The sequence below is a fragment of the Dermochelys coriacea genome, chromosome 7 (assembly GCF_009764565.3).
Source record: "Dermochelys coriacea isolate rDerCor1 chromosome 7, rDerCor1.pri.v4, whole genome shotgun sequence".
In the NCBI taxonomy this organism is placed as follows: Eukaryota; Metazoa; Chordata; order Testudines; family Dermochelyidae; genus Dermochelys; species Dermochelys coriacea.
The window spans coordinates 65,403,326-65,419,374 of NC_050074.1; the positions used below are offsets into that span (position 1 = coordinate 65,403,326).

The 16,049-nt window shown below is 47.7% G+C and overlaps 1 protein-coding gene across 2 annotated transcripts in view; it reads right to left on the reverse strand.

The window, feature by feature from the left end:
* The window catches only part of DLG5 (discs large MAGUK scaffold protein 5), a 185,702-nt gene that overhangs the window by 71,395 nt on the left and 98,258 nt on the right, over positions 1 to 16,049 (reverse strand). For both annotated transcript variants that reach the window (XM_038409298.2, XM_038409301.2), the window contains exon 3: positions 15,746 to 15,911. In XM_038409298.2, coding sequence (XP_038265226.1) covers positions 15,746 to 15,911 — 166 coding nt within the window. The remainder of the gene's footprint in view (positions 1 to 15,745; positions 15,912 to 16,049) is intronic.

Genomic DNA, 16,049 nt, shown 5'->3' on the forward strand with positions numbered 1-16,049 from the left:
TCTGTAGAGTCTCAGACTGGCACCCTAACCACTACACAATCTTTCCTCGCTATAAAACAGTGCGAGAGAACGCGCGCACACACACACACACACACACACACAGTAAAGAGATGTAACTATTATAAACAGATTATTTTCTTTAACAAGAACTCAAAGTTATATTAACAACCCAGATACCTCTCCCAGAGACAACAGCATTATTTTACAGAATAAAAAAAACTTTCCTGCTACATAATTCAGTCAGTCACAGTTGACTCTGCTTTCCTGGATTAGCCTGCCAGCCCTGATCTCCTCAGTGAATTTCAAATGGGTAACAAGTGCATGCATCTGTGACAGGATAATTTATTCACTTCATGCTGCTAAATTCAACATCAGTCGAAGTGTTATGATCATATTTTATGATATTACAAATGAAGGATATAAAGATGTCAAAGTCTCAAATTTAAGTGTGTACATCAGATATGCTTCTACTAAATACTCCAGGAGTTTTATCTTATTCACATAAAATATCCACGATTATTTTTAAGAAAAAGACAGTTACCTTCTCCGTAACTGGTGTTTTCGAGATGTGTTGCTCAAGTCTATTCCACAATAGGTGTGCGTGTTCACCACGTGCACCGGTACCGGAAATTTCCCCCCTAGCAGTACCCATAGGGGGAGCACTCCAGCGATCCCTGGAGTGGCACCTCCATGGCGTGGTATAAGGGGAGCTGTATGCTCCCCCCACCCTCAGTTTCTTCTTGCCAGACAACTCCGACAGAGGGGAAGGAGGATGGGATATGGAATAGACATGAGTAACACATCTCAAAGAACACCAGTTATGGAAAAGGTAGCTGTCTTTTCTTCTTCGAGTGATTGCTCACGGGAATTCCACAATAGGTGATTCCAAGCTATATCTGTTGGAGGTGGGAGGAGTTCACAGAACCCCAGGGCCAAGTATGGCTCTGCTGAATCCGGTGTCATCCCTGGTTTGGGAGACAATCGCATAGCTTGAGGTAAACGTGTGAATCGAAGACCAAGAGGCGGCCCTACAAATATCCTGGATAGGGACGTGGGCCACAAAGACAGCCAACAAAGCCTGGGCCTGAGTCGAGTGTGCCTTTACAGTTGATGGCGGGGGAACACCCGCCAGATCATAACCGGTGCGAATGTACGAGGTGATCCAGTGGGAGAGGCACTGGGTGGAAATCGACCGACCCCGCATGTGTTCAGCTGAGGCAACGAACAGTTGAGAGGACTTCCTGAACAGCTTAGTTCGTCCCAGATAGAAGGCCAGCACCCTACACACGTCGAGCTTGGGGAGGCGACGTTCCTCACTGGACATGTGTGGCTTGGTGCAGAGGACAGGCAGAGACCACCTGGCCCAAGTGACAGGCAGAGACCACCTTAGGGAGGAACGCAGGGTGTGGGCGGAGCTGAACCTTATCCTTATGAAAAACTGTGTACAGGGGTTCAGAGGTCAGGGCCCTGAGTTCCGAGACCCGCCTGGCCGACATGATAGCAACCAGGAAGGCCACCTTCCACGAGAGGTGAGACCAGGAGCACATGGCCAGAGTTTCAAACGGGGGCTCTGTGAGACCCCCCCGTGAGACACCCCGTAATACCAAGTTCAGGTCCTACGGCGGGACAGAGGGCCTAACATATGGAAAAAGACGGTCCAATCCCTTAAGGAATCATCCAGTCATAGCAAGGGAGAACACTGTGTCCCTGCACCGGTGGATGGAAGGCTGATATGGCTGCAAGGTGCACCCTGACCAATGAGGGCGCCAGGCCCTAGGCTCTAAGGTGAAGGAGGTAGTCCAGGATAAGCTGGATTGGGGCGGTCACCGGGGAAACCTGCTCGACAGCCCATCTGGAGACCTAGGACCACTTTGCCAAGTAGGCACGGTGTGTGAAGGACCACCTACTTTCCAGAAGGACGCGCTGGACCCTCTCCGAACACATCCACTCATCCCCGCCTAGCCATTGAGCAGCCACACCGTGAGGCGGAGAGCTGCTAGGTTGGGATGGAGGCAGCAGCCCTGTTCCTGGGAGAACAGGTCCGGGCGGAGCAGCAACAGCTGCAGCAGAGCCACTGCCAGGCCCATGAGGGTCCCGTAACAATGCTGCCGCGGCAATCAGAAGAACCCGTGTCTTGTCCATTTTTACTTTCTCCAGGATCCTGCTGATGAGAGGAAATGGGGGGAAAGCATAGAGAAACTGGTCTGACCAGGACAGGAGGAAGGCATTGGAGATAGCGATCTTTCCCAGAACCCCCTGTAGCAGAGCCGGGGGCAGCGCCGGTTCTGTTTCGTTGTGAATAGGTCCACCTGGGGAGCTCCCCACACTCGGAAGAGCTGGTGAGCCACTTCTGGGTAGAGAGTCCACTCATGGTGGGAGGAGAAGGTGGAAGGCCCTCAGAGAGATGTCATGGGTTATGCAGAAGTCCCACAGTCTGAGGGCTTCGTGGCAGAGGGCGGAGGATCGGGCCCCACCTTGCCTGTTGATATAGATCATCATGGCCGTATTGTTCGGGAGGACCCTGACCACCTTGCCCTGCAAGTGCGAGTGGAAGGCCATGCACGCCAGACGCACTGCCCTGAATTCCTTGACATTTATGTGTAGGAATAGCTCCAGGCCGATCACAGCCCTTGGGTCTGAATGGTCCTCACATGGGCCCTTCAACTGAGGTCCAACGCATCGGACACCACCTCCAACGATGGAGCCCTGTCTCGAAAAGGGACCTCTTGGAACACGTTGTTCAGGGTGGACCACCACCGAAGGGAGGAGATCAACAACGGGCACAGTGAGGACCTTGTCCATCCTGTCCCAGGCCTAGAAGAATTCTGAGGCCAGCCAAAGCTGGAGGGGCCTCATTTGTAGCCTGGCGTGGCGGACCATATATGTGGACACCGACATGTGACTCAGGAGCTGGAGGCACGCTCTGGCCATTTTCACAGGGAACTTTGTGACTGTGTCAATGAGCCCTTTTAGGGTCTTGAATCTGTCCAGTGGGAGGGAAACCATGGCTGACGAGGCGTCCAGAAACTTTATGTGCTGGACTGGGACTAACATGGACTTGGTGTCATTTACTAACAGGTCCAAGGCAGCACACATGGATAGTAGAAGCGTCACGTGATCCTGCACCTGCGACCGGGAGCTGCCCTGGACCAACCAATCATCCAGGTAGGGAAAGATCTGGACCCCCCAGGCGCCTGAGGTAGGCTGCTACCACCGACATAAATTTTGTCAACACCCTTCGAGCAGTGGATAGGCCAAATGGGAGGACTGTAAATTGGTAGTGATTCTGTCCCATCAGGAAACGAAGGAAGCAACTGTGCCCCTTGAATACATGGATGTGGAAATAGGCATCCTGCAGATCCAGGGCGGCGTACCAATCCCCTGGATCCAGGGAGGGGATGATGGAGGCCATGAGAAACTTGAGTTTGACCGTAAACTGGTTCAGATCCCACAGGTCCAGGATGGCCTGAGTCCCCCTTTGGCCTTCTGGATAAGGAAATAGCGGGAGCAGAACCCCTTGCCTCTGAACTCCCTGGGACCATTGCCACTACTCCAAGTTCTAGGAACTGCCCAACCTCCTGCTCTAGCAGGGCTTCGTGCGAAGGATTCCCCCAGAAGGAACAAGGCTAGGGGATGGTTGGGCGGGGGTGAAACAAAATGCAGCATGTAGTCCCGGGAGACCATGTTGAGGACCCAGCGGGCCGAGGTTAGTCACGACCACTCTGGGAGGAAAGCACACAACCGATTGCAGAAAGGAAGCTTTATTGAGGGCGGATCCCCTTCAGGAACCGTCAGGGTCGGTCTCTCCCCTCCCCCTCGCAGCATCCCATCAAAACCGCCTTTTCCCCCTCCTGCTTGCCCTTGGAGGACCCAGGCTGCGGGGCAGGCCTTGACTGCTGCTGAGAGCACCTCTTAGCCCTGGTCTACACTACGAGTTTAGGTCGGATTTAGCAGCATTAGATCAGTTTAGCCCTGCACCCATCCACACTACAAAGCCATTTTTTCCGACTTTAAGAGCTCTTAAAAACAGTTTCTGTACTCCTCCCCGACGAGTGGATTAGCATGGAAATCGACCCTTCTGGGTCCAATTTGGGATAGTGTGGACACAATTCAACGGTACTGGCCTCCGGGAGCTATCCCAGAGTGCTCCATTGTGACCGCTCTGGACAACACTCTCTCAACTCAGATGCATTGGCCAGGTAGACAGGAAAAGCCCTGCGAACTTTTGAATTTCATTTCCTGTTTGGCCAGCGTGGCGAGCTGATCAGCACAGGTGACCATGCAGTCCCAGAATCGCAAAAGAGCTCCAGCAAGAACCGAAGGGGAGGTACTGGATCTGGTCACTGTATAGGGAGACGATCCGTGCGATCAGAACTCTGTTCGAAAAGACAAAATGCCAAAATATTTGGAAAAAAAAAAAATCTCCAAGGGCATGAAGTATAGAGGCTATAACAGGGACCTGCAGCAGTGCTGCATGAAAGTTAAGGTGCTCAGGCAAGCCTACAAGAGAGGCCAATGGCCGCTCCAGGTCAGAGCCGCAGACTTGCCGCTTCTATCATGAGCTGCATGCCATTCTAGGCGGTGCCCCTACAACTACCCCAGCCCTGTGTGTGGACTCCATCAATGGACTCTCACACAACAGGGATGCGGATTTTGGGGACGACGAAGAGGAGGTTGAAGCACAGCAAGCAAGCGGAGAAACTGTTTTCCCCAACAGCCAGGAACTGTTTTTCCCCCTGGATCTAGTACCTTCCCAATCCACCGAAGGCAGGCTCCCGGACCTAGAAGGCAGAGAAGGGACCACGGGTGAGTGTACCTTTGTAAATATTACACACGCTTGCTTTTAAACAGTGTATTATGATTAATTTGTCCTGAAGACTTGAGATGCATTCACGGCCAGTACAGCTACTGGAAAAGTCTATTAACGTGTATGGGGATGGAGCAGAAATCCTCCAGGGACATCTCCATGAAGCTCTCCTGAATGTACTCCCAAAGCCTTTGCAAAAGGTTTCTGGGGAGGGCAGCCTTATTCCGTCCTCCATGGTAGGACACTTTACCACGGCAGGCCAGCAGCTCATAGTCTTGAATCACTGCATGACAAAGCATGGCAGCGTATGGTCCCAGTGTTTGCTGGCATTCAAGCAACATCCATTCTTTATCTCACTGTGTTATCCTCAGGAGAGTGATATCATTCATGGTCACCTGGTTGAAATAGGGGAATTTTATTAAGGGGACATTCAGAGGTGGCCATTCCTGCTGGGCTGTTTGCCTGTGACTGAACAGAAACCATCCCCACTGTTAGGCACGCAGTGGGGGGAGGGGTATAGTGATCATCCCAGAGAATTGGGTGTGGGTGTGTGTGCAGGGGGGTAGGGGGGTTACTTGGGTTTGTGCTCCACATTAACCAGAAAACCAGAGCCCCTCCTTTTAAAGGGCCAACCCAAAGGGGGCTTGGTATGTGAAATGAGGGTGCTGCTGTTTGAAACCATTCCCACACGTTAAGAAGGTTAAAGAAGCCAAAAGACTGTGTTTTACCATATCTGCCTGCAAGCCGAATTCTGTTGCCCACCAGCCCTGCGTGTGTGATCTCTCACACCATACCGGCAGGCTCTTGATATAAGAGGCAAAATGCAACCTTCTAAAGAAACTACACATGCTATGTAATGTTAACAGCTTGCTTCACCATGAAAGAGTCTACCCATTGTTTTCCAAAATGTCTCTTTTTAAAGACTAATCTCCCTTTTTTCCCTCCCGCAGCTGCAAATGTTTCATCGCTCCACATATCTCCATCCCAGAGGCTATCAAAGATTAGAAGCCGAAAAAAAACGCACTCGCGATGAAATGTTCTCTGAGCTCATGCAGGCCTCCCATGGTGAAAGAGCCCAGCACAGTGAGTGGAGGGAGACAATGTCGGAGTCCAGGAAAGCACAAAATGAACGTGAGGACAAGAGGGACAAGCGAGAGGAGAGGAGGCATCAGCGTGATGAGAGGAGGCAGGATGCAATGCTGAGACTACTGAAGGATCAAACTGATATGCTCCGGCGTATGGTTGAGGTGCAGGAACGGCAGGAACACAGACCACTGCTGCAGCCCCTGTGTAACCAACTGCCCTCTTCCCCAAGTTCCATAGCCTCCTCACCCAGACGCCCAAGAACGCAGTGAGGGGCCTCCGAGCACCCAACCACTCCACCCCAGAGAGCTGCCCTATCAACAGAAAGCTGGCATTCAATAAGTTTTGAAGTGCAGTGTGGCCTTGTCCTTCCGTCCTCCTCTCCTCCACCACCCCACCTGGTACTTCGCTCCTTCCCCACCCCTCCCAGGCTACCGTGGCAGTTATCCCCCCATTTGTGTGACAAATTAATAAAGAATGCATGAATTTGAAACAACGACTTTATTGCCTATGCAAGCGGTGATCAAAGGTGGGGAAGGAAAGGGAGGGCGGCTGGCTTACAGGGAAGTAGAGTGAACCAAGGGGGCAGGTTTTCATCAAGGAGAAACTAACAGAACTGTCACACAGTAGCCTGGCCAGTCATGAAACTGGTTTTCAAAGCTTCTCTGATGTGCAGCGCGCCCTGCTGTGCTCTTCTAACCGCCCTGGTGTCTGGCTGCATGTAATCAGTGGCAAGGCGATTTGCCTCAACCTCCCACCCTGCCATAAACGTCTTCCCCTTACTCTCACAGAGAGTGTGGAGCACACAACAAGTAGCAATAACCATGGGAATATTGGTTTCACTGAGGTCTAACCGAGTCAGTAAACTGCGCCAGCGCACTCTTAAACATCCAAATGCACATTTTACCACCATTCTGCACTTGCTCAGCCTATGGTTGAACAGCTCTTGACTACTGTCCAGGGTGCCTGTGTATGGCTTCATGAGCCATGGCATTAAGGGGTAGGCTGGGTCCCCAAGGATAACTATAGGCATTTCAACATCCCCAACGGTTATTTTCTGGTCTGGAAAGCAAGTCCCTTCCCACAGACCAGAGTTCCTAAAGATGGGAGAGCCATGTACCTTTCCCGGCCATCCCACGTTGATGTTGATGAAACGTCCCTTGTGATCCACCAGTGCTTGCAGCATGCTTGAAAAGTACCCCTTTCGGTTTATGTACTGGCTGCCTTGTTGGTCCGGTCCCAAGTTAGACGGAACGCATATCCCTATCGCCCCACCACAGTTAGGGAATCCCATTGCAGCAAAGCTATCCACTATGACCTGCACAATTGCCAGAGTCACTACCCTTGATAGCAGCCGGTCAGTAATCAGGTTGGCTACTTGGATCACAGCAGCCCCCACAGTAGATTTGCCCACTCCAAATTGATTCCTGACTGACCGGTAGCTGTCTGGCGTTGCAAGCTTCCAGAGGGCTATCGCCACTCGCTTGTGAACTGTGAGAGCTGCTCTCATCTTGGTATTCTTGTGCTTCAGGGCAGGGAAAAGCAAGTCACAATTTTCCATGAAAGTGCCCTTACATATGTGAAAGTTTTGCAGCCATTGGGAATCATCCCAGACTTGCAACACTATGCGGTTCCACCAGTCTGTGCTTGTTTCCCAGGCCCAAAATCGGCATTCCACGGCATGAGCCTGCCCCATTGCCACCAGGATGGCCAAATTGCCGGGGCCTGTACTTTGAGAGAAGTCTGTATCCATGCCCTCCTCACTTACCTCACTTCGATGCCGTCGCCTACTCGCCTGCTTTTGCGGGTTCTGGTTCTGCATATATTGCTGTATAAAGCACGTGGTGTTTAGAGCAGTCACAACTACTGCAGTGATCTGAGTGGGCTCCATGCTTGCCGTGGTATGGCGTGAGCAGGAGAGCAGAATGCCAGCGGAAGCAGCGGGTGGATGACTATGCTAACAGCAATATGGCGCCGGCATGGAAAAAGGCGCGAAACGATTGTTGGCTGTTGCTTTCACGAAGGAAGGGGGGAGCAAGGGTGGCAAGGCTGGCAGCAGACTGCGCAGTACGACTGCTAGCCGTCGTCATCTCCTGGGTGCTCGCCAGCAGAGAGTGCAGTACGACTCCTAGCTGTCATTGTCTCCTTGGTGCTCGTGGTGCTGCTGGCTGGGAGAGCAGCCTGAGGCAGTGAACCCCACAAGCTGAATTCGTATCTGCCTAGGAGAGCCTGGTGGTTTGCCACCCGCAACTGGAAACTCGAGGATGAATAAACCTTTCTGCCAAAACAGTCCAACCTCCTTGAGTCTTTATTTTTCAGACTGAGGGTTGGTTGGCCCTGCCGCTCCCTGTGGTTGACCGACTTGACCACCAGGGAGTAGGGCGTTGCGTGGGTGTAGAGGTACTCGTGCCCCTTGGTGGGTACAAAGTACTTGCGTTCTGCCTTCTTTGAGATGGGGGCCAGGGAAGCCGGCACTCTGCCCGGTGCCGAAGATGACAGTACAGTGAACAGGGAGTCCAAGGACTCCTCCAGCTCCTCTGCCTGGAGGTGAAGGCTCGATGCCACCCATTTTAAAAGTTCTTGAAGTCTTCCGGCGGGGGGTGAGGGGGCGCGTGCTATCACCTCATCTGGGGAGGGCGAGGAAGCCAGTATAGTGCTCTGGATATCCGCCGGCACTAGAGGGTCCACCACTTGGTCGGTCTCTGGGCACAGTGCAGAGGACATATGTCCCACCAACCCTCTCCTCGGGGGCCTGGAGAGAGAGAGAGAGGCCAACAGCGTCTCTGAGGCTCTGGCTATCAAGCAGGTCCCCACTGGCCTGTGCCGGCCACTGGGCCCGGTGCCTCTGCACCTGCTGTGGCACAGACAGCCCCAGCTGCTTGGCCTGGCCCATGGAAGGGGTGTCGCCCACAGGACCGTGATCTCGACGCGGAGGACGAGTACTGCCTGTAGCTGCTGCTCCGCGATCTGCTCCAACGGGCGGACCCATGACGGCGTTGTGCCGGCGATCGGTTGCAGTAACCCCTGTGAGACGAGGGCCTCTGGCGATATCTGCCTTGGGCCCGTCAGTAATCGCTCCGTGGCGTGGAGTGGTGCCAGGAGTCCCGGTCAGACGGTACCCAACCAGATAGTCTGGTGGGAGTCAAGGATGAGCCATGTGGACTGCGTCCCGAATGGTCACTGGGCGGAGAACCGAATTGGGAACATTCCCACGACCGAGACAGGTGCCGCACCGGGGGCGACTGTGCAGAACCCAGTGGTGGCTTACCTCTGGAGTGGGGGACCGACACCGGCAGCGCTCCTGGTACTGGCATGGTCATGTCATCTCTGGCCGCCTGCAGGACCTCCAGTGTGGATGGCATCTGGACATCCGGGGAGGCCTGGTCCTATGTGGCTGGGCTACTCTGCTCAATGTGAGTTGGAGGCCTAGAGGTCGGAGGGGATCGAGGACTGCCCGACATGAGTCTAGTCTCTGCCCCGGTTTACCTCAGTGCTGCTGCGAAGAAGGCTCTTTCTTAGCCTTCTTATGCCCCATAGACGGGGAACGATGCCGACTAGTCAAAGGCACTGGGAGGTCACTACACACCGATGCCGCAGTGCCTGGTGCCGACTCGGAGCAGCGAACCGGAGCTGGGATCAGCACCGACTCCATGAGAATGGCCCGGAGCCTAATGTCTCTTTCTCTCTTAGTCAGAGGTTTAAATGACTTTCAAATTTTGCAACTATCACTGATATGGGTCTCACCTGAACAGTGTAGACAGTCAGTGTGGATCACTCCTTGGCACAGATCACCTAAAAGCGTCGCATGCCTTAAAACCCAGGGCGTGGGGCATGCCCCAGCCTGGGTACTCTAACTAAATGAACTAACTGTAACAGCTAACTAACTACAGGTACTAGCACTGAACGAACGAAAAAGTTCTGGGGATGAGCTACAGCAAAGCTGGAGCAGCACAGTTCCGATGCACCTTCACTCGGCAGCAAGAAGGAACTGAGAGTGGGGGAAGCACGCAGCTCCCCTTATACCGCACCATGGAAGCGCCACTCCAGAGGTCGCTGGGATGCTCCCCTACAGGTACTGCTGGGGGAAAACCTTCTGGCACCGGTGCACGTGGCGAGCACGCACACCTATTGTGGAATACACGAGTAATCACTCGAAGAACACCACACCACTAATAGCCTTTAATGAGATGTGCAAATTACAAGCCACTCTAAATCAACGATTACTTCAGAGACCGGAATTTAAAATGATATCAGAATGACTAGATAAAAACAACAACAACTAAAAACATCTACCTTGGCTGGCACTTGGACTATTTATCATGAACTCTCACACAACTCATTTACTGAGCTAAGGGGCGATAGGAAGTTTTTGTTAGGAAACCCTCTTGTTGTGTGAAACTACTAATTTTAGTGTTGGTAACAAACCAAACCAGCAGTATTTTGTCCTAATGTGTTTTTGGCCCACTAAACTTCCATAGAAACTCTAAATTAAACTCTTTGCTATCTCTGGATAGCCACAATGTGTTTTTTCAAACTGAGTTTTCTGGTTTCACAATGAAACATTTGATAGTCACATGACCTGTCTCCTGGGTCCCCTAAAAATGAAACTAACCAGACGACCAGCCTTTCCCAAACTGTGTTCCGCGGAACACTGGTATTCCACACCATGTGAATAGGTGTTCCATGAAAAAAATCTAGAATTTAATTTTGACTCTTGCACTTGATTTTTGTACTACTTTATACACGCTTTCCAGTTAGAAATTGTTAGTTCAAATTATTTTAAATTTGTATTTTTGCTTTGTTTTATAAAATAAAATATATTTGAGCATAAATAACGCAATTTTTAATTTGAAAACCAAACGACTACAAAATAATATAAGTGTTCAGTGGCCAAAAAAGTTTGGGAAATGCTGCAATAGGCAATGAAGGGAGCTGAGTGAAACTCACTGATTCTTTTGAACCCATTTAGTCTCCTATCAAATTTGCTCAGTTGCCAGTTTAGAGCACATTTCCCCACCCCTGAAATACCAGCACCGCAAGCTCAGCCTGAAAAGTAATCAGGATTCTTTCTGCTTCAGATATAAACAGCAGTAAGGATTCTGGAACTGAAATTTAGCTGGCAGTTCAATTGATGAGGAAGAATGGAAGTGGTCTTTGCACAGCTGCAGTGGTGAGAGTAGTAAAAATAAAATACTGATCACATAAGGTTCACAGACTAACAAGGAGTATGTGAGCAATACTAACATGCCTTTTTATTTTATTTGTTTATTTAAGGAATAGAGCTATATTTTGACTGAAGAACTCAAAGTGAGCAATTGTGTCTCAGCATCTAACTCCCCTCTCCGAACATGAAACTGGTCTTGGGAACAACCATCTTGCCTGACAAATCAGAACAGCATTTAAAACTCAACTTCACATTACAGATGAACTTCCAGTAACGAAGCCAGACTTTCACAAACACTATTTTTACATGTTCTCCCATCAAGAATGCCAAGCAGCAGAATACCCCTTTATTAATAGTGCTGTATGAGTTATCAGCATTATCAACTGTTAGAGAGTATTTCCTTTTCAAAATGTTAATCCAAGTTACCAAAAATAAAAGTCATTCTACATTTATCCACCACCCTGACAGAAGCATTCAGAACCCAAGTATGACTTAAATGAGGCTTTAGGGTGAAATTATTGAAAGCAGACAACATCTATCCAACAGAGTAATTAAAATGATGTTAATTGAAGCACAGTTTAAACCCCAGTGAATACACTATGCTTATTGAGTCCAACACACACATGCTCATATTAAGCTTGTAATCAGAAATGTACATTCGGCAAAATATTTCAGTGTGAGAGATTCAACAAAAAGGCAACTGATAAGCCTGTCTCAAAGGCAAACAAACATTTTTTTTCTGTAAAGTGAAGAAAGTGTCCAATGTCTCAAACTCCGCTGAAGTTAATATTTAGAATCCTTACCTTATAAAGTCTCAGCTGGAAATAAACACACAAATACTGCAGGTGTACACAATCTAATCTACCTACCCAAAGGTGGCGCTAACCGCAATAAGAAAAGGAGGACTTGTGGCAAATTTGTTAGTCTCTAAAGGTGCCACAAGTCCTCCTTTTCTTTTTGCAGATGCAGACTAACACGGCTGCTACTCTGCTAACTGCAATGATGCTGGTACTTGTATCCTAGATAGTTGGTCCAGATGTAAACAGAAGAATGTTCTATATTGCCATTTTAGAGGTTTAAGCCCCACCAACTGAAGGCAATGTGGAAATGCAGATGGAATTATATTGTAGATCAAAAAATCGAAGATCAAACTGTTACAGCAATACACATCCTTTTAAAACTATACAGCAGTCAGATCAGAGTTCAGATTTGGGCAATTTTACTTTGCCCCAAGTTGCAGAACTATGTTCCCTAGAGCAGAAGATTATTTTAATTAAAGAGATGTGTTATATTTTATAGAAATGTCAGGTTCAAAGAATATAAACAAATCTATAAATCCAAAGTGTAAGAATTACAGGTCAAATCCTGCTTTGACTCATATACAATAGAACCTCAGAGTTACGAACTGACCAGTCAACCACACACCTCATTTGGAACCGGAAGTACACAATCAGGCTGCAGCAGAGACCGGGGGGGGAGGAGGGGGTGCAGAGCAAGTACAGTACAGTACTGTGTTAAAAGTAAAATACTAAAAAAAATAAAGTTTAAAAAAAGATTTGACAAGGTAAGGAAACTGTTTCTGTGCTCGTTTCATTTAAATTAAGATGGTTAAAAGCAGCATTTTTCTTCTGCACAAGTTTCAAAGCTGTATTAAATCGATGTCCCGTTGTAAACTTTGAAAAGAACAGCCATAACATTTTGTTCAGAGTTACGAACATTTTAGAGTTACAAACAACCTCCATTCCCGAGGTGATCATAACTCTTAGGTTCTACTAAATAACCCCCACTGAAACTCCCACTGGATTCCAATTGGATTGCCTTCGGTATACATCACGGCAAGATTGGAATCTGGTCACATTAGCAAGGAAATACAAACTAAATTCAGCTAGCACTCGCTGGCATGGCAGCATGCACCCTACTTTTGAAACGACTCCCCTTTCCCAGCATACTCCACTCTGATAGAAGTGTTTTTAATCCCCCACATCATGACACGCCAGGATCTCAGTTTGTCAATACTACCTGTGTACACCCAGAAACAAAAGGAAAAAGCACAAGCCTTTAAGTATAATAAAAGCTAACAAAAAAAATTTAGAGCTGGGGGAAAGTTTAAGGACAAAACATTTTTTCATCAAACACGCACAGATGTGTTGACCAAAACATTTAAAGAATTTGACAAATTGTTTCTGTAAAAAAAAAAAAAATCTGAAAAATAAAATATTTTGTTTCAACCTTTTCAAAACAAAATGTTTTAACTTTTTCATTTGAAACGTACTTCAAATTTTTTAATAAAATCTAAAAAAAGAGGCTAAACTACAAAAACGCGTCCTTCCGGGTCAAACAAAATGTTATAATTTTTTACTTTTTCTTTTTGGTTTGGGCACCGAAGCCCGGGGGGAGGGGGGGACACGAGAGGAGAGATGTGTATATCTACACAGCTCTACTTACAATACCTGGGCCCAACCCTATGGTCCTACAGAGATCAATGGGGAAGGACTGCAAAATGGAAATTAAAAATAATATGAAAAAGTAATATCAAGGAGTTTATTTTTTAAAGAATGAAAGTGAAGTCAATTCAATCTATTCATTTTCTATTTCTAAAATCCCTCTAATCGTTTGGAAACTATCCCTCTTTAATATAGGCTGTTTAAACATTGGTCAACCACAATATTTATTTTCAAAAAGTTGTTCTTAAAAAACTGTAAAAAGCTTATAAATATATTTTCCATTGCTCACATTTCCTGCAGCAATAGCAGTGGATTGATCTCTTGTTCAAAGAAAAAAACTTGGCACTCTAAAAGCTCACCAGAACCTTATAATAATATCCTGATTTATGTTGCAAGAAATTATTATTATAAAATACTGGTAGCCAAGCAGCCAAATCCTTAAGTCAGGCAAACTCCGTCTGCTTCAAATGGGAGTTCTGCCTAAGTGAAAACTTAACAACTTCAGGATTTGGCCAAATGATGCACAAAAATGCTTCGGAGATCCTTTGATAGAATACGTGACAGAAGTTCAAAGGGTTTAATGCTCATTAAGTAAGTCTCACAGCACCCCTATGAGGTAGGTAGAATGGCTGGCTCAGTGATTGATCATGGCAAACACAGCCTTTCAACTCCAGTTCACTGGTTCAAATCCTGAAAACGTTCAGAGGGTCTGAAAGTTCATAGTTAACAGTCTTGCTTCTAATACTCAGGTTAGCAGAGACCCCATAACAATAGGCACCACTGACAAATGGGGAAACTGAGGTGCAGACCAAGAGTTGCCTCAGGCCTCCCCAGGAAGTCTGTGTTTTGTAAATGCATTTCAGCATCCAGTGGCCGTGGGACTAATTTACTCCGGGGCTCAACATATTTCCCTGACAAGTACTATGCCAACAACTGAGTCTACTAGCATTGGTAGAAAATACCTGTACTAGCATAGCCCCTCAAACCCATGTTTCTATAGGATCACATCCTCACTCCTCCAAAATAAACCAACCCTTTCCCCATCTCCACTCACCTCCCTTGGAGGCCCCCACACTCTGAATTAAAGCTTCCCACCTAACAGATTGCAAGGCAGCCCCTTCTTCAAATTAAAACAATGAATATTGGTGTTGCCCAGGCTTAGTTTATTGGGGGTGGCACTAATTATTTAAATTTGTGGGTGTCCAGCATTACTCAGTGGACAGTTGCACATTAATAGTGTGCAGCCTCCACAATCAGAATATGCTGTATCCCCAGTAAGTTAGTGCTGGGGAGCCCCCTTTTCCTACAAGACATTTTATGCTGGGCCATATCCCTATGCAGGGCTCTATTGCTGCTGCTAGTCCATTTGCTCTGCTCTCGCACAGAAAGCTGTTGGTCTCCTCTCTTATTCCCAAAGAGAAGTAGTTTGGAGCTTCCTCTGCTCCTTGGCTTCCTCTCCTTTGTAAACAGAAGCAGCTCTATCCATTCTGCTGACTGCCTTGCCTTCCCTTCCCTTCCCTTCCCCTCCCCTCCTCAATAACACTAGCCATGGCTTTTCCACCCCTCCTCTCCAAGGAAAGAGCCAATGACTTTCCAGCCCTAAGATACCCATTCACTGTGGGCAAGTGGGTTTTGCAAGTGTTTTATATACTCTCGCACCAGAACTCTTGGAGTGGAAGAGCTGTTCACCTCTCTCTTTCTAATCATTAGCTCAGAAACAATGGGCAGTAATAAGTGGCTCTTAATCCTACATGTGAATTAGTTTCAGTTTCCCCTGCGGATCCCAGGAAGAAGTTAGGAGAACACTGTTCCCCAAAAGACATAGGACCCTGTGATAGGTCTCAATCCCTCCAAAAACTCCAAAGGTAGGAGGAGACTCGGGTCTGCGGAGAATGCACTCATACCCAATGACAAATGAATTTCCATGGACTGGAGTGCTACCAATCCCCATTTGAGCCTAACAGCAAAGTGGGTTTGAAAAATGCTCTACTAAAGGAGACATTTGTCTTCTGTTGAGGTAACACCCAAGAACTACGAAGTTATATCTTATCAAACACATGAGTCAGCAACAAATATTAGTGCCAGGTGTATACATTCTGGGAATGGTATAAACATATTTTGCAATCTACTTGCTAACAGCTTTAGCTATGAGTGGCAATCCATGTAACTCATGAAAACCAAAATACATACAACACTCCTTACCCCTTAAAGACATATTCAAATATAATATAATATATCTATTTTTACCTGCAGTCATCAAAGGTTGATCCAGGAGATGAAAGTGCAAGACGCTTGCGTAACTCATCCCTCTCACGTGTAACCTGGCGGAGCTGGAATAAAATAGTCTCTAGTTTCTCATTCATCTGCCTTGTGTCTAAGACAGGTGGTGGAGATGATGCTTTGCCTGTCGTACCTAATAAGAATATAAATATTTGGATTAGATTGTCAGATAACTTCTCAAGACTTGAACGAATAATATATTTTCATTATAATTAGCCAGGCTAAATGGATAAAAACCATGCATAAGAATTTTGTTTAAAAAAAAAAAAAC